Raw genomic sequence first — 24,009 nt, 5'->3', positions numbered from 1 at the left:
ATCTTGCACGAAAGAAATTAACTTCAATAGTTGAAAATTTTATTAATGAATGAATGCCTTTAATGAATAATGAAGAGACATTTATATAGGCTAATTAAATACATCCAAATAATGAAACTCTACTCAATCTAAAAAAAAATAGTTTTAGTGGAACTAAACTTTTTTGTTGACTAAGAAACATAAAACTCTTAAACAACTTCAAATACTTAAAAATATCCTAAAATTTAGAATAAATAAATAATAAAGATATAAAACCTAATAAATACAATATTAGGCTCATATATAATAAAAATTAAACCTAAAAATCGAACCTAATATGATTTAAACTCAAATTAAAGCTCGAAACTCGTAATTTTCTGTAATAATCCCGTCTAAAAATTCTGCTCATGCAGTCTTTACTAAAATGTTTATAACTTGAGCTCTTGGACTCAAAATCAAGTGATTCAAAAATGCATTGTAAAGAATAGATCTTCGATCTATACGAAGACATATTGACCCAGAAATGCCTGGATCCCTTCCAAAAATGCACTGCAAGTCAACTAATTATAGTATGGGCTAGGCGTGTGGGCTTGATTGGGCTTCTTGAAGTGTAATGCTTAAGCTTGTTAACATATTCCACACGGTCTTATCATCATGGATTGAGATTTTAAGTCCACGAACAAACTTGGACCTTTTAAATTCATCCTCGCTCCGTATTGAACTCCAAAGTTTATCATCTTGAAGCTTCAATTTTTCTTCACAAAATTTCTTTATGATAAAGCCTTGAACGAATAAGTTGAGTTTTGACTTCAGTTGCTTGGATTTGGATCTCGTGATTGGGCCTTGAGGGAAACTAAGCCCATATCCATCATGGGCCTTGAATTGGGTTGGGTTGCTTGTATCATTCATAGATCTTTGATCGATATGAACGTATATCAACCCATAATTGTATGGATCCCTTTTAAAAATGCACTGAAAGTCAACTGTTTATAGCATGGGCTAGGCGTGTGGGCTTTATTTGGCTCCTTGAAGTGTAACGCCTAAGCTTGTTAACATCTTCCACTTGAGTTTATCATGGATTGAGATTTTAAGTTAATTTTGTCATCACATATCAACATAAGGAGCTTTAAGATCATTATCAGCATAATTATTATTTCCAAAATTTTCAGACATCTTTCAATGTATGAAAACAGGATAAACAAGTTCATCATCCAATCTCAGTTCAAACTTGACACATCCTAATTGGCATGTACCAGTTGACTAAAATTGAGACTTAGTTTACTATAATAATCGACTAAACTCTAGCTATGATACCACTAAATGTGACAACCACATTCAATTCGGTCTCTAGATCCGAATGTGTGACATTACATTACATTGCCGAAGCAACTCAGACTATTTCAAATGATTTCAATAATGATGATGATGTTCAATCACATTACATAATATACTGTCACATCTCAAAAATCGGGTTAGTAGAAATTGGGTTAATAAACCAAGAGTGGTCACGCTCGAATTTTTTTAGTGATTGAGTAGTGGTGGAGTTGTCCTTGATAACCAATGTTCGAATCCCTTCCCTTTCATTATTTTTTGTTAAGTTAAGAATAATGAATAAATATGACCTAGTGGTTAAAAGTTTTAAAAGTTTCTTAAAGGTTCTAGGTTCAAGTCTCCTCATCACCATTTTTTTAATTAATTTTGTAAATTTTCCATGTGCTTATTTACCATTGCCGTCCAACCTTTCTTACTATACTTAAGAGAGATTCTTTACTTTCTTTTTAGTCAACATACCATACTTATGAGGACATGATCCTTTTTTTACTCTCTTGTTCCCCTAACTTGCCATTCTCTTCCCCATTACTATAAGTGTGATACATTGAACCTAGACTAGTTGTAAACCTCCTTTGTCATCCATCTTTTGATCCTCCTCATTTTCAATGTCGCACTTCCTTTAGTTCCTCTATTTTTTTTTAAATTTTTTTTCTCTTTTTGTTTAGCCATCAACCACCATTCATCTCTATTTTCTCCTCTCATCCACCATTTCTTCGCTCAAACAACTTCCACCACTTAACCGAACCACCACCTTGTCACCACTCATCTTCTTTTCCTTTATCGTCGCCCATAGCTCCACCTCTACCATCATGCACTACCACAAATACCACTTTTTTTTTCCTTTCTTTCTCTTTTCTTTTTTCTTTCTCCTTTTAGCAAGAGACTGATTCCTTCTCTCTTTTTTCTCCTCTATCGTAGCATCGCCGCCTTCGTCATTAGACCTCTGTTGCTGCCATTAGTGGTTGAGTTTCTCTTCCTTTTTTCATAATTTTTCCATCCCTTATTAGTGATCCAAAAATTCTGCACTATTTATTTTATTTAATTCTTAATCCTAAATATATTTATCTTAGACTTACTTTCAAAATGATCCTTCTCCCTAGATCTTTCAACTCCTCTGATTTGAAATCAAGACGACCCATTGATCTTATCATTCCAACCAAGATAATGTAAGTGCAAGGGTTGATTAGAAACCCCTCTCCTCCCTATTTTCCCTCTTGACCGGATGTTCATAGGGTCAAGGTGAATAATTCTTTCATGTATTAACATTTAGTTATAATGTATTTTTGAAGGACCGATCAACGTCAACCCAAAAAATTATTAAATTTGGGAAAGGAATCACTATTCTCAACATTTATAAGGGTAAGTGTCATTAGGGATATTCGTTTAATTAACTTGTTTCTTACGATGTTCATAACAACATTAACGAGAGATCCCCTTTTGTGTGATTAGGTATTATATTTGTTAGATTCAAGCGTAGGCGTCCTTAGAGAGTTGAGACATATTGGATCTACAATCAGCTGTGGGTTTTCATTAACAAAAATAAATCTATGTTTTATATTGATTAAAATTATTATTATTTAAATTATGTTTGATGAGATACTTTAAGTATCCATAAAGAGAGATAAAACCCATCGATATGGGTTATGTCAAGTAAGTGATTCCAAACCGTATATGTTGTGACAAGCATGTTGTGTGATCTCGATGATTATTATTGATATAAAATGTATGAAAATCTCATTCTCATGTTATGTGATATTTTGACATATGTGATTTTTGCATTATTTATAAAATGTGAAATATTGATATAAAGTGTATATATGTGATTTGCGTGTTAAGCATGCCTATATGATTTTAAATGAAAAGTGATATAATGAGCATGTCTTACATGCCAAAGTGAAAAGTGATTTTTAAGTGAAAAAGTGATTTTGTGACTATATCACATGCATTAGGTGGGATATGTGAAAGGCGGAAGAATGTGGCAGTTTATCTACAAAAGTGGTGGCTTGTCCACAAGCTTTATTATGTGGTAGTATATTTGCAAAATTGGCGGCTTTTCTACAATTTGATTATGTGGCAATTTATTTGCATTATCGTGACACTGTTCACAACTTGGTGTATTATTGGATGGATGAGTTCTGGGGAACTCGATTATGGTGTGTAGTGGAGATGGGTAGGACCATTTTATAAAACCTGCATCATTTTATGAAATGTGCATTGACATGATCATGCATAGTATAAATGTGAAATATTGAGTTATATGAAACTGATATGATTATTATGATTGTATAATGTATATGTTCATATGTATGTAATTGTGTTTATGTTAATCTCATATTGGGCTTAAAATGTAACACCCCAAACCTGGCCTAGACGTTATAGTCGAATCCAGAAATGTCACGAGGTAGGGTTTTGAAAACAAACTCATCTCGTCAAATCATTCCAGTTTAATGGTTCATATTCGTTTGTTTTCCAAAACATAATTTACAGTCAAAGTCTTAAAACCATAATGATTTAGAAATCCAATTCGTATTTTTAGGAAAAAACCTTTGTTTTCGTAAAATCGTATTTTTCATCTTGCACTGCGATGAAAGAGTTAAAAACACATCCAAAACTAAAATAAAACCAGCAGTCCAGAGAGAGTCCCAAAAATTACAAACTTTCAAATAAAATCAAAATTATAAATTAAACCATAATTTACTAAGTAGAACAGTTCTCGATCATGTGGTCACCACTGAGCCTCCGCCACACCTTCCCGTCTAAGTCTGTGGATTACCTGAACAGAAATAGATAAACATGGGTGAGTTTATGTAAACTCAGTGTGTAACCCAACAGAAATATACATGCAATACATACAGAATCATATGCACAATCAGATACAAATACAGATTCAATTTTAGATTCAGATTCAGATAACAGATTCAGATTCAAATATGCAAAATCCTACCCCCAACCTCTACACACCAACTCTGACCATCCCATCACACCATGTGGGGTTAAAAACACCCACCCATCCCTGCACACCATGTTGTGCCATTAAGACACATATTAGATAATATGCAGCCAAACTGCCAGAATAAAGACGATTAACGTCGAACAAAATACTTCCTCCTCATATACAAATCCTACCCCAATAATAGATACAGAGATTCAAATACAGATATAACAAATTAAACATGCTCAACATGGCTTATGCAAATAACAGGTTCACATACATCAATATAGTTAGGCATACATTTAGTATCCTACTTAGATCAATCTATCAGAATATCATAGCACACAAATTATGGATTAATTAGCCTTTACCCACCCTACAGTAGGCCCACGATCGATCGGAGCAACTCGTGCGACCCTAAGGAAAATTTTAGAATTATGGGCCCATATGCCTGTGTGGGCCTACACGGGTATGGCTTGGCCCAAAAACCCACATGTTCGTGTGACCCACACGCCCAACTTGGCCTAGCCCGTGTGGCCTACACGGCCACGCTCACGCTACCACAAGGCCGTGTCATGCGCACGGCCACGTCTTCGTCGACCACACGGCCAACCACACACCCGTGTGGCGTTGACAGTGGCCTTTTTCGGCTTTTACCGAAACTCCGTTTTTCATGTTTCGAGTACACACTTGCTATCGATTTGATGTGAAACCACTCTCGAGCCTTCAGAAACCTACAAACAGAGTATCCCACACATTTTAGAAACCAATTTACAAGTCTAACATGTTTGTCTACTTATGCAAAAATTGACTTACCGCCTACCAGAAACGACCCCAACCACAATTAAGCCGTCAAAGTGAAAATTGACGCTTCACCGGCTTCACTTAAGCAACAGAATTCATCGATTACTCACCAAAATCAGTTATCATAACATTGCCCAAAACTCAAAATCTAATGTTAACAAAAGCCAAGAATTTACTTACCAACCTGATTGAAAAATCCAAACCGTAATAGCAAACAATTGAATAGGAAAAATGAAAGTAACCAGAAGAAAGAAGCGAAAATTGAAAATGGGAACAAGGAAGGAGGGAAGAAAGAAAAAATGTCAGAGAACCGAAAAAGAAGTTTTGGAAAAAGAAAACAAAACAAAACAAAATATTCAGAATCTGATAACTCTCCCTAATTTTACTCCCACAAATTCCACTACACATAACTTCCTCAGACTTTTAGCTCCACTGAAACTCTCTCATGCAACTAAGCAAAATTAATACCCATGCTCGCGCAGGGATTCAAACATAAAACCTCCAATACACCAACTCCCTTACCACTTGAACCAGCAGGCTCATTCTAATATGATTTTATAGGCAATTTAATATAAACCCATCGAACAATGATAAGGCTTAGATCCAAAAATAACAAAATTTGGAAAAAGTGAGACTTGAATCCAAGACCTCTTACACACACCCAGAACACTTAGCCACTAAAGTAAATACACAATTATGTCAGATTTTACAGAAGCATAAATAAATTAACTGGGGCATTACATAAAAAGTTGACCCCATTAGTGTTGTAATCTTTTAGGTTTCACTTAGACATAGGACTTGGATTCAGCATTCGGTGGAGCCTTTCGGATGGGTTTTTCTTATGGATTTTTAACAATGAGTTTTAAAACTATTTGGATTTTGTTTGTGGACTTTGGATTTTGGACATTTCTTTTTATTTTGGGTTGTGGTTTATTTTTATAAACTTTAGAACTGTTATACATGCATGAAAAACTTAAGAGATTTTGGCTCCGTTTGTTTCACTGAAAATGACTTCTAGAAAATGATTTCTGGAAAATGATTTGCTTTTCTGGAAAAGCTAATATTTTATGGTGTTTGGATGAATCTGTGTAAAATATTTTCTGCTGTTTGGTAGATTTCTTAAAAATATTTCATAAAGTTGTTTTCAATTAAACAAACATACATTTGAGATTTTTTTATTGTTTAATTGAATTTATTTTTATCTATAATTTTACATTTTACATTGTTTTTGCATATATTAAAAATATTATGTTAAATTCAGATTTATTTCAATGTCATTTTTAATTACGTGACTACTAGGTGAGTATCTTTTATTTAAAAATGTGATATCAACAAAACGACAAAAAAAATTAATGATGTTAACAATTGGACTTGATTTTCAAATTTGAAAAGTAAATGGACTAAATTCTTGAAAATAAAAGTACAAAGACTAAATTACAAATTTGTGAAGTGTACATAGACTTATGACATATTTTAACCTTTATACTACAAAACATTTATTATTAATATATTTGTAATTGTAATAAATATTTATTATTAAAATATTAATATTGAATATTTTCAATAATATGTGAATAGTATTATTTAAAATTATTATTTTAAAATTTATTATTAAAATAAAATTGAAATATTAAATAATTTATTAAAATAATAAATTATATTTATTATATTAATAATTTATTATATGACTAAATATAAATAATTAAATATGTATGCTTAATAATATTAAAAATAATATTTTAAATATTTTTAAAAATAAAAATAAAATTTATTATCAATATAATAATATTAACCTTAATTTAAGTTAATTTTATATAAAAATAAAATTATCTATAGATGAGCTTTTTCCGGAAAATGACTTACGCTTTTCAAAAGGGTAAGTCATTTTTCTGAAAAAGGGCTTAATTTACATTAACCCATAAGTCATTTTCCGTTGACCAAACTATTTTCTGTGAAACAAACACAGGAAAATGCAGAAAACATTTTCCGTAAAACCTTTTACATGTAAATAAACGGACCCTTCAAGTATTTTAAATTATGGAATTTATTTAAATTATTTACGATTTTACTTGGTTTTAAAAAAATTATAACTCATAATTTTCTTAGTAGTTTTATGAAAGTCTCCTGCGAAAGACTTTTACCCAATAACATTTTTATAAATAATTAAAGTGCAAATTTTTATTTTCAAATAACTTAAATGACATTACAATAAAATTTCAATCTTTCCTTTTAAATGTTTATATTTTTAAGTATTTCTCAAAGAAACAAAATCATTAAATATTCAAATTCTTTTAGTTTTCACAAAACTACTCAAACATAGTTATTTTTAATAAGTAAATAATTTCGAGCGTTGTTAAGATAATTTTCGAGATTCGACCATAACGTCTAGGCTGGGTTTGGGGTGTTACATATATATAATTTAATAAACTAACATGATTAATACATATCAAATGATCTCACAAAAATTGTTTTAGAATTAAACGGGGTAAAAAGCGGTGTTAGGAGTTGAATCCAAACTCATTTGTCAAATTTCAATATTGTGTTTCAAGACAAGGGATTACATGTCTTAAGACAAGCCTAATTTTATTTTTGATAATTTTAACTTCGAATCAACATGTCTCGAGACACTAGAAGTGGTGTCTCAAGGCAAGGCCTTTTATGTCTTGAGACTAGTCTCAAGACAGACCTCCTATGTTTTCTTATTTTAGCTTCGATGTTTCGATGTCTCGAGACAAGGGTTTTTGTCTCTAGACCTAAAATAAGGAAAAACTAATTTAGGTTTGATGTTTACTTGTCTCGAGACCATAGGATTTAGGTCTCGAGACATAACTATCATTGTCTTGAGACATGTTTAACGTGTCTCGAGATATTTAGCCAGAAATAAATAAATTGACCATTTTTGTTCATAACGTCTCGAGACAAGACCAATATGTCTCAAGACCAAAGTACCAATTGGTCCAGAAATGCAATATTTCAAACATAAGAATGGTACCTAATTGTCACCGAAAACATGTTCATATCTTACCAACCTAATGCATATTACTTAACTTATAAACTCACATCCAACAACCTAAACTCATGGCATTGAAAGCACAAAATATCTCAAATATGGCTAGTTAGTAAAGTAAGCTAAAACATAGTTTAAACAAACCAAACTAAGCAATTAAAGTTCACCACATTGCCAACATATACACCATTAAGATATTTACAACTCAAAACCAATATAACTACTTTAAAATATTTACAAAAGACCTAGGTACATGCCATATATAACATAAGAAAACAAGATCATTACGAGGATTGGCTGAGCTAAAAGTTGGAGATTTGGATGCTCGAACACCTATGTAAAGCTTGCGCATGGAACAAACAAATCCATATGCTCAATATTGAATACTCAATAGTACTAATATAATTCGAATCAAACATAAAAAATGTTAATAAGCATACTAATAATACATTAAAGCAATTTACTTATAACTTCAAGATACAATATCATTTCATTACTTCTTTCACAATATCAAAATTATTTTTATTCAATTCAACAAGATTGATATCACAAAATAATCTCAAAATCACCTTTCAAAAACAAAGTCAAAATAGTATTTGATTATCAAGTTCAAAATAACATATTATCATTAACTTAGTATAACATATCATTTTCAGAATCAAGGTGGCATATTGAGAAATTATTTTTAGCCCTATTAACTAGATGCAAACACAAGTACAGGTACACGAATTAATCCCTTAACACTCCACAATAAGCATCATAGTGCTGATTAGGCATAATGTAGTGATCCCCCTAACACTCCACAAAATGCAATGCACTGTAGTGCTAGAATGAGTCTCACTGTAGTGCTAGAATGCTCTCACCAATCACATATACGAATTCTATGACATGCCAACTATATCCTAACTATTTCTAACATCGTTTAATAGGGGAATTTCATTATTTTACCATATCGGTCTATGCAGTAATCAAAGTTTCCAAATCATTATATCAAAGCTTGCGTATACATCTTCATATACCATTATCTATTATATACTTATCAAGTGCCTATAATATACTACATGTATTATTTATCATGTTAACATAATGGATTTCGCATATACGTACATGGCAACTTACCAATACACCAAAATTTAACATGATATAATCTCAAACACTTAGAATTATCTATCATTAACAAATCAACAAACTTGGTTACTTAATTAAATTCACAAAAAGGAAAACAAATTAGAAAAGTATAAATCGATATCACTAATCCTCGATGGCTTTCATCTTCCCTTTATCTTTTGATGGACCGACTTCATCTTTTGCTACGTCCAGTAAGTTAAATACGAGTACGACGTAAAAAATCTCATTTTTAAATAATTAAACATTTAAATTAAAAATGTTAAACATTGATTCAATTTAGTCCTTGTCTATTATCTAAGGACCTTAAACTATCAATTATTACTTTAATACTAAAAAACTTTTATTCCTTACAAATTGGTCCCAATATTCAACATTGGTCTCAAATTTAAATTTAAAACCTTGTTTCAAGTAAACCAAATAAAATTCTAACATACATAACACATTATCTAAACTCAACAGCTCATATTCCATGATTCTCAAATCAATTTAACCTTAAAATTTTCCAAATGTTCAACCATGAAAATTTAATCAACACTTAACCATTTGAAAATTCAAAAAATGTGCTATAATAAACTAACATCCTAACTTTAAAACTTATAAAAAATTTCAAACAAAACATTACCTACTTTCACATGCAAGCTACAGCAATGGTGAAGAACTAAAGCCAAATTTTCTTTTCTTTCTTTCTTTGTTGTAGCCGAAAATGGGAGAAGAGAAATGAGCTTTCCCTGTCATCTTTTCCTTATATTTTTTTCCTTAACATTGAACTAATTATTTATTAATTTAATGGCTTTAATTTATTCATTCATTCATTCTAAAATAAATGGACATCAACGGCAAGGACCAAGGCTTGCCACTAACCTCAATTTATTCATGGAACAATTAATTTTAAGGCCATATTTAATTGCTACATAAGTCCTTCTCCTTTTTTCCCACATTTACTAACTTCTTCAATTTGGTCCTTATACTATTTATTATACTCTAATCAATTTAATTACTAATTAATTCCATATCTTAATCCCGTATACAATTTGCTATCTTCTCGATTTGAAATTTTTGACTGGTTTGGTTTAAGGAATTCAACCTTGAACCATGTTTTGAGACACCAATGAAAATCGAGTTGTTATAAAATCATTCTAGTTGCATTCATAAAATCTTAAATTTACCACTAAACCAAAATTTTATTTTGATAGTTTTTATACATTTTAATTTTATAATGCACACTTTATTACCATACGTTTCATTATTTATTTTTATGTTATTTTAAACTAACATCTGTGTTCTAAGCACCTAGTTTTCACATGTATGTACACGTGATAGAATTTCTAATTATGATTATGTATTTTGAAGTTAAAATTTTAAGACGAATTTTTAGCTATTTTGCCTAACCTTAAATTTTGTTGAAAATAAGACAAAAATTTATTGAAAATAAGAATAAATATTCAAGAGGCCCTTGTAATTAGAAGGTCATGAGTAATTTAATCAATCTCAAAATAAATAAAAGAGCTTACTCTTTGTATTTTTAGAAAGTGTGAAATAAAAGGTTAATAAACAATTAGATGAAGGGCAATTTTAACTAGGAAATTTAGCTCCTATACTATTCAAACAATAACAATTAAATATGATGTTAATTATTTATATTTTCAAAAGTTAACCTAGTGAAAAACAAATGATAAATACAATTTCAAAAATATGTGCATGTGCCCTCCTCGATTGATTGCATTTTCAAAAGTAAAAATACGATAAAAATTCCAATATGTTTTATGGTATTCTAAAATTTATGAAAATATTAAAAAATAATTAATAAATATTTCAATATTTTGAGAAAAATAAAAATCTTTAAATGAATTTTTGAATTAATTTTTTAAATTTAATTTTTAGATAATGGTTTAAAGATTTCTCTTTAGATTTTTTTTCAAAATTTTGGAATTTTATTAATTTTTGAATTCTTTTACAATTTTTTAGAAATATTTTAATTTTTATGAGTATTATATATTTTTAAAATTTTATTTTGTTTTTTTTAAAATTCAACCGATTGTGGATTTGCATATCACCTTGTTTTTCACAATTACATTTATTTTTCCTTTTGGTCTTGTTAGGTATTAATGTGAATGGTTAATAGTAACTGGAAATAGTTTTTCTTTTAAATAATAGAAATAGTTAATATTTTATATAAATGGTCTTTATTTACTCCTTTTAATAGTTATAAAACTAAATTATTCAATTAGTTATGATTATTATACAAGAAACTCCTAAATATTTATTCCTGAAAATAAATTTTAATGAAATTTCTTATTGTTACTCCAATTTAATTTTAGGTAAATTATAAGTTTAATTAATTATATATAATTAAAATTACATTTTGATCACTGTGCAAAATTATTATATGATAATAAGATCATTAATTTGTTTAGTAGCGTAATAGACATTGTCATTAATAATTTATTATTATTTTTCTTTTCCCACAATTTCATGTGAACTTTTTTCTTTTTCTTTTCCCCCTTTCTTTTTTCTTTTTTCTTATTCTCTTCCTTATCGATATCACAATCTCCATTCATTCCTCTTCTTCTCAAAACCTTTTTCAACATCTTTTCCTCCTCTTTTTCCATCCCCCTCACTTTCCCAATGACCCCAAAGGCACTATTGAAATGCAATTAAGCATCTTACAGATTGAGTCCTTATGTTCCAAGTTTTAGGATATAGCTATTTATATGTATATATATTAGTGATATGAACTTAGATTTTCCAAAAATAAGTACAGAAAAAGGAAGCAGAAAATTAGAGAGAAATTAGGAAGATCAATACTGTTTGCATTCATGACTTCCAACCTTTCCCTCAATAGCTTAAAAGGGCAAAATAACATCTTCTAATTAGTTAGACAGTTGGGAGTGATAGTTGTGTACATAATACGCCTCGTTTCACTTTAAAAAAAAGGATAACAAATGCATTTTTTTGACTTACTAAAACAACACTGTTTCACTAAACTAAACCTTGTAAAAAATGCATAGTTTGAAGAAAACCATAATAAAAGTAACAAACATAACAGAATTTCAATTTCATGACCATTGAAGCTTTTCTTTGTATTAATTACCCCCATATGCAAAGGATCATTATCCTTAAGGATCAAACTGGGGATAGAACTGTTGGAATTTGTGAAAGCCTTCCCAAGTAGCATCTTTAGGGAACTTGTTTGCCATTCAACCAATATTTCTATAGTAGCATGACTTTCTCGCTTCACCATTCTTCAACCTAGAATTCGGATTGTTACCTTCTAATGAGCGCCATTTGACCCAACTAAAGGCAAATGTTGTTGTGTAAGGACATGACCAACATATTTCTTGAGCTAAGAAACATGAAATGTATGATGAATTCTAGAGCCTTTAGGTATTGTCAACTTGTAAGCAACTTGCCCCACTAGTGTTGCCATTAGAAAAAGGGTCCAAAATATTGAGGGGAAAGCTTCTGGTTTGAGTGCTGACGATATGGTTGCAATTTCAAGTAAACATAATCCCCAACTTGAAACACCCTTCCACTCCTCTTAGAGTCTGCTAACTGTTTCATACGATCATGTGCCCTTCAAAGATGAAACTTCAAAAGTTGCCTGGCTAATCCCCTTTCCTGGAGGCTACGATCCACTATTGCTATTGAAGAATTGCCAGTTAAGTATAGTAGGTCACGAAAGGGCTCTTGCCCGTAAAAGGCCTCGTAGGGAGTTGTTCAAATGCGTGAACAGTAGGTGGTATTGTACCACCATTCAGTAAGGGACAACCAAAGCAACCAATCTTGAGGCCTTTTAGTTCATGCAACGCAAATAAGCCTCTAAGAAATGGTTAAGCACTTTAGTCTAGCCATCCGTTCGAGGATGGTAGGTTGCAGACATGTGAATGTTAGTTCCAAGGCCTTCGAAAAGCTCCCTCCAAAACTTGCTACCAAAGACCCGGTCCCTATCTGATACAATGGTGTAGGGAAGACCATACAGTTTGTAAATATGGTCTAAGTAGGCTTGGGCCACTGCGAGTGCTGAAAATGGGTGAGTGAAAACCACAAAATGGCAATATTTGGTCAACCGGTTGACTACAACTCGAATATTGTCTTTCCTTTTTGAACTTAGGAGGCCCTCAATAAAATCTAAACTCACTGTAGACCATGCTCGGTTAGGTATAGGTAAGGGCTAAAGCAAGCCTGGAGAAGCAGCCTCGTTAGACTTGCAAGCAAGGCAAATGGGGCACTCATTCGCCCATTGCTTGATGTATTTAGAAATTCTTTTTCAATAGAGTAAATTGGCTATTCACTATTTGGTAGCATGGACTCCAGAATGTCCTCTAGCTCCCCCCATGGAAATGGTTAAAAAGGTCCTTCCTAAGAGTATCACAATTGCCCACTAAAACTTTGCCTCTCCTCCTCAAAACTTGTCCATCCTACGAGTACTTAGGGTAAATGTGTGGTGCTGCTAAACTTCTAAACAGAGTTGATGTAGTTTAGGATCTGCCAGTGAGGAAGCTAAAATCTTAGGCTACATCTTAGACCAAATGATACTTCCAGTGCATTGTAGGAGTTGTCCCTCCTTTCTTTAGGGTCTTCGAGACAAGACATCTACTACTACATTTTGAGTTCCCCTCCTATAGGTCACCAAGTAATCGTAGCCAAGCATTTGGCAACCCATTTCTGTTGGTAAGGTGTAATGGCCTAGCCTTCAGTCAGAAATTTCAAACTCTGATGATTTGTTCGTATGTGAAACCATCTTCCTACAAGGTAAGGGTTCCATTTTTTAATTGCTAGTAGTACGACCAACATCTCCTTGTCATATATGGATAACGCTTGAAGCTTGATCCCTAAGGCTTTGCTGAAATAAGCTAGAGGTCATCCCTATTGTTGTAAGATTGCCCCAATACCTTTACCATTGGTATATGTGTCAATGCAAAATTTAGTATTGAAATCAGGCAGGGCTAAAACTGGTGCCTGACATATGGTTCACTTGAGCTATTGGAAGGCTGCCTCAACTTCTGAAGACTAATTCTACTTAACATCTTTTTTAGCAGATTGGTTAAGGGACAAGCTAAGGTGCCATAGTCCTTTATTAATTGTCTATAATAACTAGAAAGCCCAATAAACCCTCGAAACTCTTTAAGGAAAGTAGGGGTAGGCCAAGAAAGTACCGCTTCCACCTTAGAGACATCTATGGCCACTGATCCTCTTGAAATGATATGGCCTAGATATTCGATTTCAGTTGTGCCAAAAGTGCATTTGGACCTTTTAGCATATAACTTATGTTGCCTTAGTAGTTGTAGGTAGGGATAAGCAAAATCCAATTCGATTAAAAAAATTGATAAAAAATTCAAATTTTGAATTAAATAGTTTGAGTTATTCGAGTTAATCGAGTTCTTCAAATAAACTCTAATAAAAAATTCAAAATTTTTAGTTTCACTTGAATATGAATTACACAATTCAAGTTATCCAGAAATTCGAATATGAAAAGCCAAAACTACATTGATCAGATGTTTAACGTCACAGCAATAATGTACAAGCGTACACTATCGATACAAGTATAGTAGAAAGATATGAGTCTGTCGGATATCGATCCCACAAGGATGGTTGTCTTTTTTCTATCAATGTCAGTGCAATAAATAGATAGAAACGAGATAAATTGTGAGAGTAGTTGTCGTAGCAATAACTTGAAAACAATAAGATAAAATATGGCAATGATAAACTGGGATCCCCAATGTGAATATTCAACAGAATACTAAGTGCTCACAAGGTATAAAAAGATAGGTAATTGTCAATGCATTAAATTGCAATGGATATCTTACCAAGCTTAACTTCTATATTTAATCTAACATGCACATTAACCACACCTTCCGATAATGGAAATAGAACACTATTAAGAACAAGTGGATTAAATTCCTCTAATCTTCAAGAAACTTCCATTGTCATGCTTGTTAGCTTGAATTGTTGTTGCACTTTCCAGTGTCAGTGACCGCAATAACACTTTCATGCTAAAAACATTCAAACCCAAAGATTAAACAGTAGAAGCAAGATTGAATAAAATAACATTTAACCCAGAAATCATGTATACTTTCGTACAAACATGACATAGAAAGTAATCACCATCGTTTAGAAAAGAAATATAAAAGAAACAAGTGGAGAATACTATTCTTAGACAATCTCAACTTGAATCTCTCCATTCCCTCTTGTGTCGCACTCACGGCTCTTCGTCAGGAGCTGATCTGTGTCCTTTTCACATTGGTTCACCCGTAGGACACTTAAGCTGCCATAGCCAAAAAGCTTTAAAAGATAGGTTGAAGAAGATAATACCCCCCCAAAGCCTCCATTTTTTCCTTTTCACGTGAATATTAATATTTATCCAAATAGCATAAGTGTCCTTTCTCAGAATCATGCTGCCTTTGTAAGTACAAGTTGGTTGTACCAGACTGGACAGCTCACAAATTTTTATTCTTATCCGAATAGCTGTCAGGTGTAGCGACAATTCTGGGCACAATCTGGAAATACTCATGCAGCTACATCGGTACCAAAACATGACAAAATAAAGGATAAATAGGTTAAGATCCACTAAGTTATAAAATGAAATTTACTGAACTAAAAATACTAAAATATGTGTTAAAAATAACTAAATGGGGACAAATTAACCAATAAGTTAGGAGAAAACATATGTTCTTTCTAGTACTATCACACCCCCAAACCTAAGTTTTTACTTGTCCTCAAGTAAAACAGAAACTAGCAAGGCTACATCAGAATTCACTAAGGCACATGACCATTCTAGCAACTTGAATCACTTAAAATCCCAATGAATGAGTCACATTTAGATGACAGAATATGTAACAGCCCAATTTAGACCCTAATCGAAACGGTGGTTTCGGGACCACGAATCCGAGTTAGAAAAATAATTAAAAAATTATTTTTTGTGTTGATTTTGTGTGAATTTATATCTATGTAAATTTCTTGATTTAATTTTGTCGTTTAGGTGTCCGATTAAATAAAAGGACTTAATCGCGTAAAATAAAAATTCAGTGGTTTTTCTAAAAAGGGTTAAATTGTACTTGGATTTTTAAATGGAAGCCTTAAAGTTGCAATTTACCCATTAAGAGAATAAGTGGACGGTACTAGACATATGTCATATGGCTTTGTTATAATATTATTAAAGTTAAATAAATAATTAAATAAAATATTATTATATGTTATTATATGTTATAACTTGTATCAAATTAAAAGAAGGTTTTCATATTACCTTTTCTCATGGCCAAAACTTAAAGAAGAAAGAAAAAGAAAAACAAGTTAGGGTTCGGTGGTATTCAACCTTGATTGAGATCAAGAACCAAAGAAATCGGATTTGGACCGGAAAAAAACAGAAGTTGTCGACTAGCAGCCCCGTCCCGTTTTACAATGTCCGAGATTGGTAACCATGTTCAAGCATTCATTTTGACCGAGTTACGACATCCGAAAGGCCCGAATGAACTTTAGGAATAGCTAGGATACATATGTCATGACACAGGATCCCGATATATGTGTGCGAGTAAGACCATGGCATCGATATGTGTTTACGAGTAAGACCCTGTCTGGGACAGTGACATCGATATGTGGTTACATGTAAGACCACGTATGGGATGTTGGCATTGTACGATTTATTGATTATCCGGGTGTCCTATCCAATTCTGAATGGTTCATCGGGCAAAGATAAGTTGTATTCGAGTGTGAAAAACGAGCTAAATGACCAGGTATGAATTAGCTTGAGGTTTATTTAAAATAAGGTAAGTGTGTAAATTGATACTCATTACAAATTGTGTGTACTACAAATGAGGATTATTTGTAAACTAGGTATGTGTATTTAACCTTGTGAAAATTATTGGGATGAGTATTAATTATATGTATGGGAATTTTATGTATTCGGTCACATAATCAATGCATGTATATGAAATTATATGGTAACACGTGAGCTTATATAATTGAGTGTATGTGAATTAGATTTGTAATGATTATTTGGCTTTGGAAAATTAAATGCTAATATGTTACTTTGACTATACTGAGACATTCGGTTAGGTGATATTTATAATGAATATATATATATGTATATATATAATATGAATTTATATGCGTTTGGATTTAAATGTGTTATGATAATATAATTGGGTTTAGTTAAATTAAGTTGATAATATCCTTGGGTTGATTATTTGCTTATGACTTACTAAGCTATAAAAAGTTAACTTGTGTATATGTGTATTTCTGTTTTATAGAATTTGGTACCTTATAAGCTAAACTCAAATTATGACATGTATAGGCTGGAAAGTGTATGAAATGTTAAATTTTGGTTATGTATGTTTAAAGCCATGCGAAAATGGCTTAATTTCTAAGCTTGGTTATGTTTGGTCATGGTTTAATTTATTTTGGCTGCCATGAAATATGTTATAAAATGTATGATAATTGTGCTAGGTGCTATATGTTTGGAAATTAGTGTGACAGTGATGTTAGTTATAATTTGTATTCGGTTGTGTAGTTTGCTGAACTTAGAGATTGTGTTCATTATATGTGAGTGATGTGTTTGACTAAACAAATGGATTAGAATAATGCTTAGTTGGAAACATGAAATGTGATATAGTTAAATGATGGTTAAAGGTATATTAACTTGATTAGTTCGGTTGATAAGTGGTATATAAATTGTAAGTATTTTTTTTATTTAATTAGGTCGATTTATTTGGTATACATATATTCAATGTTAAACGTGACCTTTACATTGTATATTATGCGCATGTGCATTAATAGCATGATCGATCCTAGTAAAATATATTTAATTTACGTAGGTGATTGTTTAATAAAGTTTGTAACATGATTTCAATTGGATTTATTATGGGTTTTGGAAGTATTAATTGATACATGTTGGGTGCGTAATAATCCATGAATGCAATTTATTATAAAGTTTATTTAAATATGTTTTGATGTTTCATAAATATATATGCCGAATGAACTATAATTGTTATGCCACCTTTGGTTAAGTTAACTATTTATTTTTATAAGTGTTAGTCAAAAAATTCAAATAAGTTCATAGGTATCTTTGAATAAAGGTTATTATGAGACATGGAAAATAATTGATTATTAGTTAGGTATTATATTTATATTTATGAGAACTATGATTATATATAATGGCAATGATTAAATATATACATGGTTTTTGGTTTGAATTTACGTTGAAAGTATATGTTTTTATATATAATGTTTGTGAGTTTTGCTTGTGACTTTGAATTACTAATTTGTACAGATTTTGTAACATCCCGATTTTGGACTTAGTCGGAACAGTGGTTTCGGGACCACAAATTTGCTGTGAAAAATTTTATTTTTATTATATTTTTATGGTCTATGATTTCACAAAATGATTTCGTGAAAATTTCGTTCGAAAATTTTGACGTTTGGGCACTCAATTTAGTAAAAAGGACTAAATTGTAAAAAGTGCAAAAGTTGAGTTTTATATGTTAGAGGTGTCTAATTGTCATGAAATTTTAAATCAAAGGTCCTTAAATGATAATTAAACCATTGTATAACTTTTTGGACAAAAATGGCCTTGTTTGGGTCAAATTTGAAAGAATAGTAAAAAGGGCATTTTGGTCATTTAAGGGTAAAATGAATTAAAAGACAAATTTTAAACCCCAAATGTGTCCCTTTCTTCTTTATACAGTGGAATGTACCAAGATCAGCCATGGTTAGAGTTTGGCCAAGCTTCCAAGCTTAATAGTAAGTGATTCTGAGCTCCGTTTTTAATGTTCTATGTATTTTTTAAATCCCGGTAACATGATTTGCTCATTTCTACCATTATTTTGAGTTAGGATTTATGTTCAAAAATTTACCAATGAATGATATGCATGTATTTTGATTTTTAATGGTAGAATATGAAGCTTGAAATTGTGTTAAACAACTTTTGTTAAGCGATTTTACGTGAAAACGAGTAAAACGACATAATCGATAAAAATACCTAATGTTTATAAGTACATGTTAGAGTGAGAATTTGATGTTTCCATAGAAGGGAAAAATGATCAGCATGTCATAAAACATAAGAAAATAGGAAGAAGTTTAATTTTCGAACCTTGGGGCAAAAGTGCAAATGTGCAAAAATTTAGGGGTCAAAATGAAAATTTTTAAAAATATGATTTTTAGACCCATATGAATAGTGTGACTAATTATCAGGCTAATTGTGATATTATAGATCAAGAAAATCGAGATTTGGGCTTAAATCGAGAAAATACAATGTTATGGACTAGAATGGTAAATTGCAATTTCTAGATCCGAGGTAAGTTTGTATGTAAATAATTGATCGATTATTTTTATTTTATTATATTTTTTTATCATATGAAATGTGGCTGCCTATAGAATAATTATTTGTTGTAAATTGCAAATTGAAAAATGACTATGAATAAATTATAACATGTTGGAAAGTGAGGAATTTCCCGGTTGAGCCTTCAGAATAGAAATGATACGAATGATCTATTGTGAGGTCACGTGTGTAGTACTAAGTGCAGGCTACTACGTGTACCAGATTATTGGTCGCATGTGTAGTACTAAGTGCAGGCTACTATGCGTACCCGATAACTTCGATCACGTGTGTAGTACTGAGTGCAGGCTACTACGTGTATCAGATGGTTAGGTCACATGTGTTGTAATAAGTGCATGATACTACGTGTACCGGATAATTGGTAACATGTGTAGTACTAAGTGCAGGCTACTATGCGCACCAGATAGCTTTTGCTACAAGTGTGAGAATATGTGCAGACAACTGAGTATCAGTTATTATTCCGAAGAGTTCAACGGGAAAATTGATTAAGTAAAAATACATGTGAACATGATTATATGATGAATAAGTGCAGGTATATGTTTAAGAAAATTTTGAGCAATATGCTCGATATTTGAGTGAACTTCAATAAGACAAAATGGATTAAGTGAAATTATGTAAGAGTGAATTTTAGTAGTAAAACAGTGTTGGACAGCAGCAGTTGTGTGACTTTGAAAATTCACCAAAAATTGTGTAAGTTTAATTAAATTTCAAATAAATTATGGAATTAAATATTAATAAGTCTATTTTTATATAAAAGAAACAGGGGGAGCAAAAGAGTTATATATTATGTGATATTCTAATTTTTGTGAGACAGTATCAGAATGAATTCGAGATCCCCTGTTCTGACTTGGAAAAATTGTTAAAAATTGTAGAAAAATAATTATGGGTTAAAATTTATATTCTTAGAATCATTAATGAGTCTACTTTTAGGATAAAGAGATGAGAACATTATCTGAGTTTCATACTATGAGATATATAAATTTTAGTAAAGAAAGGTTGAAGCTGTCTACTAGCTAAATAGGGGAGACTTTGAATAATAAAATTTAATACATTTTCTTGAACCAAAAATTATGGAAATTTTATTGTGGAAATATAAATGAGTCTAGTTTCTGGGAAAATTTACAGATCTTAATTTGGAGTTTCTTAACTCCAGATATAAATGATTTAGTGACTATAACTCAAGAAAGAAGCTTAACCAGAACATGTGTAAATGTACAATTGGGTTAGTTTTACTATGGAAAGCATGTTAGTAAATTTCTTATTATTTTCATGTGAGCTTACTAAGCGTAAAACTTACCTCCTCTTTTCCATTTCTTTTAGTGTTGTCAGGTTAGCTCAGGGTTGGAGATCGTCGGAGGCAGCATCACACTATCAAGCCAACACCTTGAGAGTATAAACACATATGCTAGAATTATCAAGTGAGTGGCATATATAGGGACCTAGTTTTATAACATGTGTGTTATAGGCTTCAAAGGCCTATATAAGGGACGATATGTATGTGTTTAAGATGTTTTAATGGACAAAAATTTTGTGGCCTGATTTTGCATGTTGTAAATGTTTAAGTCCGGTAACGCCTCGAACCTTGTCCCGATGTTGGATATGGGTGAGGGGTGTTACAGATTTATCATAAATTAGTTGAGTTTTAAAATAAAAAAAAAGGTTCTGAATTGTCTTATGACAGGTAATGCCTTATAACCCTAATCTGGCGACAGATATGGGCTAGGGGTGTTACAGAATATTACATTGACAATACATAAGTATGAATGAATAAGATTGTAACTTCATCAAAACCAACATCATACTTCAAATCCTAAATTCTATCTACCAATACAACATTTATTGTACAATACTAAGTATTTATGAAGATCATAAATATATGTCTCTTTTTGTTTTTTGTGAATAAGGGATATCGTTGCATTACTGTACCTTTGTTCCTGAGAAGTAACGATGGAGTGCAACAAACCCCCAAGGAGTACGTAATTGTGCCAACACACACTCATGCAACGATAACCTTTGGCCAGATTCATTTTTCTAAAGCTTGCATTGGAGTGTTCTCTCTTTAACATTTAACAATACACCCACTTTGGAATGTCTCTTATTCATAACCATATACATATAAGCAGCTGTAAAAGACAATTTCATTCAAGATTCAAGGAGTGCTACTAGTCATCCATTACTGATGCAACCTAAATCATTCATCAAAGAATTAAAGATACAACATTCAGTCAAATTTATTCAACTCATTTATTGATAATTCACATGATTCAAGAATTAAACATCGAATGTAACAAAAATTTTCAAACACATTTGCATTAACCACAAATAAACCTGGCATGCTTAGTTAAACTCCTTTTTTTTTTTTGAAATGTGGGTGTCTTTCGAAACTCCATATGCATTCCTCCAAACTTAAAGTTTGTAATGTCTTCAATGCACTAAAATTAAAATGCAATGACAATAGAAATGCAACGACTATGTGCACTAACAAAATAAAAATAATAGCTATATGCAATGCATGAACACAATAGCTAAAAAACTAAAAATAAACTAACTCAGTTTTCCTCAACCACAGATGTAGTTGCACGATGTTTTTTCTTCCTCCTTTTTTTCTCCTCGTTGTGCTTTTTGTCTTTAGAGCCTTTTCTCTTCTTTTATTTGGGCTTCGCATGGGCCTCAGATAGCTCCTCAGGTTCCGGCTTTGCCTCAGCGTCATCTATTGCTTCCTTTGCAACTTTCGCCAGTTTAGCTCCATCTCGCACCAAATTATCAGTAGTCGCACCAAATCGGGTGCAGTGATAATGTTCTGAGCAAATTCTTTTTATTGACAATAAAGCCCAAGTGCATCGATAATGGTACTTAATTATTCCGCAAAAAAAAAAAAGAAAAAAAGAAGAAGAAGTAAAACAAACTTGAACAAAAACAAAAAATAAAATTAAATAAAATAAAATCACATAATGATAAATTCAATAAAAATTAAAAATTTTCAGCCAATTTAATGGTCTCTACATGCTTTTGATTAATATTCCCAAAATAAAGTTTCAACTGCTGTCCATTCACTTTGAACTGGTTGTCCATCGTGTAAATCTCTGATTGTGACTGCACCATGAGGAAAGACTTCGACAACTTCGAAAGGTCCAAACCAACGTGAGTTTAATTTACCGGGTGCAATTTCAGTCTAGAATTGAATAATAAAACTTATTGACCCGCGATAAATTGTCGCTGCAAAATAATTCTGTCATGCCATCGTTTGGTCTTTTCCTTGTAAATTGCAGCGTTTTTATAGGCATTTTGCCTACTCTCCTCTAGCTTTGTGATGTCCAATAGCCTTTTCTTTCCAGCAGCTTCATAGTTCATGTTCACTCGCTTAATTTCCCACATTGCTTTGTGCTCCAGTTTAACTGACAAGTGACATGCTTTCCTAAAAACCAATTGATACGATGACATCTCTACTCGAGTTTTATATGCTGTTTGCACTGCCCATAAAGCGTCATCTAGTCTAGAAGACCAATATTTCCTCGAAGGGTTCATAACCTTCTCAGGAATGTTTTTAATTTTTCGATTCGATACTTCGACTTGTCCATTAGTTTGTGTATGATAAGTAGTAGCCATTCTATGATTAACTCCATATCTCTTCAGTGCGGCTGCCACTTGGTTGCAATGAAAGTGTGTACCCTAATCACTTATCAATGCCTTTGGTGTGCCAAAGAGGGTGGGTATATACTTGTAAGAAAATTTAAGCACTATTTTTGCATCATCCTTTAGGACTGCAACAACTTTAACCCACTTCGAGACATAGTCAACAAATACTAATATATAAAGTTTCTAAATGAACTTGGAAATGGTCCCATAAAATGCATACCCCAAACATCGAACAATTCAACCTCCATAATTAGCTGTTGCAACATTTCATTGCGTCGAGATATAGAACCAGTGCGTTGACACCTATCGCATTGATTCGCAAAATTGTGGGCGTATTTTAATAATGAAAGCCAGTATAATCCTAATTGGAGAACCTTAGCAGTAGTTCCCATGCCATCGAAACGACCTCCATAAGGAGTATCATGATAGTGTTTCAAGATTGATAATGATAAATTGGGATCCCCAACATGAATATTCAACAGAATACTAAGTGCTCACAAGGTATAAAAGGATAGGTGATTGTCTATGCATTAAATTGCAATGAATATCTTACTAAGCTTAACTTCTATATTTAATCTAAGACTTAAACATGCACATTAACCACACCTTCCGATGATGGCAATAGAACACTATTAAGAACAAGTGGATTAAATTTCTCTAATCCTCAAGCAACTTCCATTTTCATGCTAGTTAGCTTGAACTGTTGCTGTAGTTTCTAGTGTTAGTGACTGCAATAACACTTCCATGCTAAAAACATTCAAACCCAAAGATTAAATAGCAGAAGAAAGATTGAATAAAATAACATTTAACCCATTAATCATGTGTACTTCTGTACAAACATGAAATAGAAAATAATCACCA

At 31.8% G+C, this 24,009-nt stretch overlaps 1 protein-coding gene across 1 annotated transcript; it reads right to left on the bottom strand.

Moving 5' to 3' along the window:
* Window positions 1-22,160: 22,160 nt before the first annotated feature.
* LOC108475857 (uncharacterized) lies at window positions 22,161-23,118 on the bottom strand. The gene is made up of 2 exons (XM_017777830.1): window positions 22,713-23,118; window positions 22,161-22,312 (listed from the first exon to the last, which is right to left on the bottom strand). The coding sequence occupies exons 1-2, from the start codon at window positions 23,116-23,118 to the stop codon at window positions 22,161-22,163; spliced, it is 558 nt and encodes a 185-aa protein (XP_017633319.1).
* Window positions 23,119-24,009: the final 891 nt, after the last annotated feature.

Source organism: Gossypium arboreum, chromosome 7, assembly GCF_025698485.1.
Source record: "Gossypium arboreum isolate Shixiya-1 chromosome 7, ASM2569848v2, whole genome shotgun sequence".
In the NCBI taxonomy this organism is placed as follows: Eukaryota; Viridiplantae; Streptophyta; class Magnoliopsida; order Malvales; family Malvaceae; genus Gossypium; species Gossypium arboreum.
This window is presented reverse-complemented; position numbering and strand designations above follow the sequence as displayed.

Bases quoted from the DNA above. Each gene is read 5' to 3' on its own strand.
- LOC108475857 (XM_017777830.1), bottom strand. From the start codon at position 23,118: ATGGCTACTACTTATCATACACAAACTAATGGACAAGTCGAAGTATCG. The intron at 22,313-22,712 runs GTCAATAAGTTT...GAATTTGCTCAG, and splicing joins GCAGCGACAATTTATCGCGG to AACATTATCACTGCACCCGA.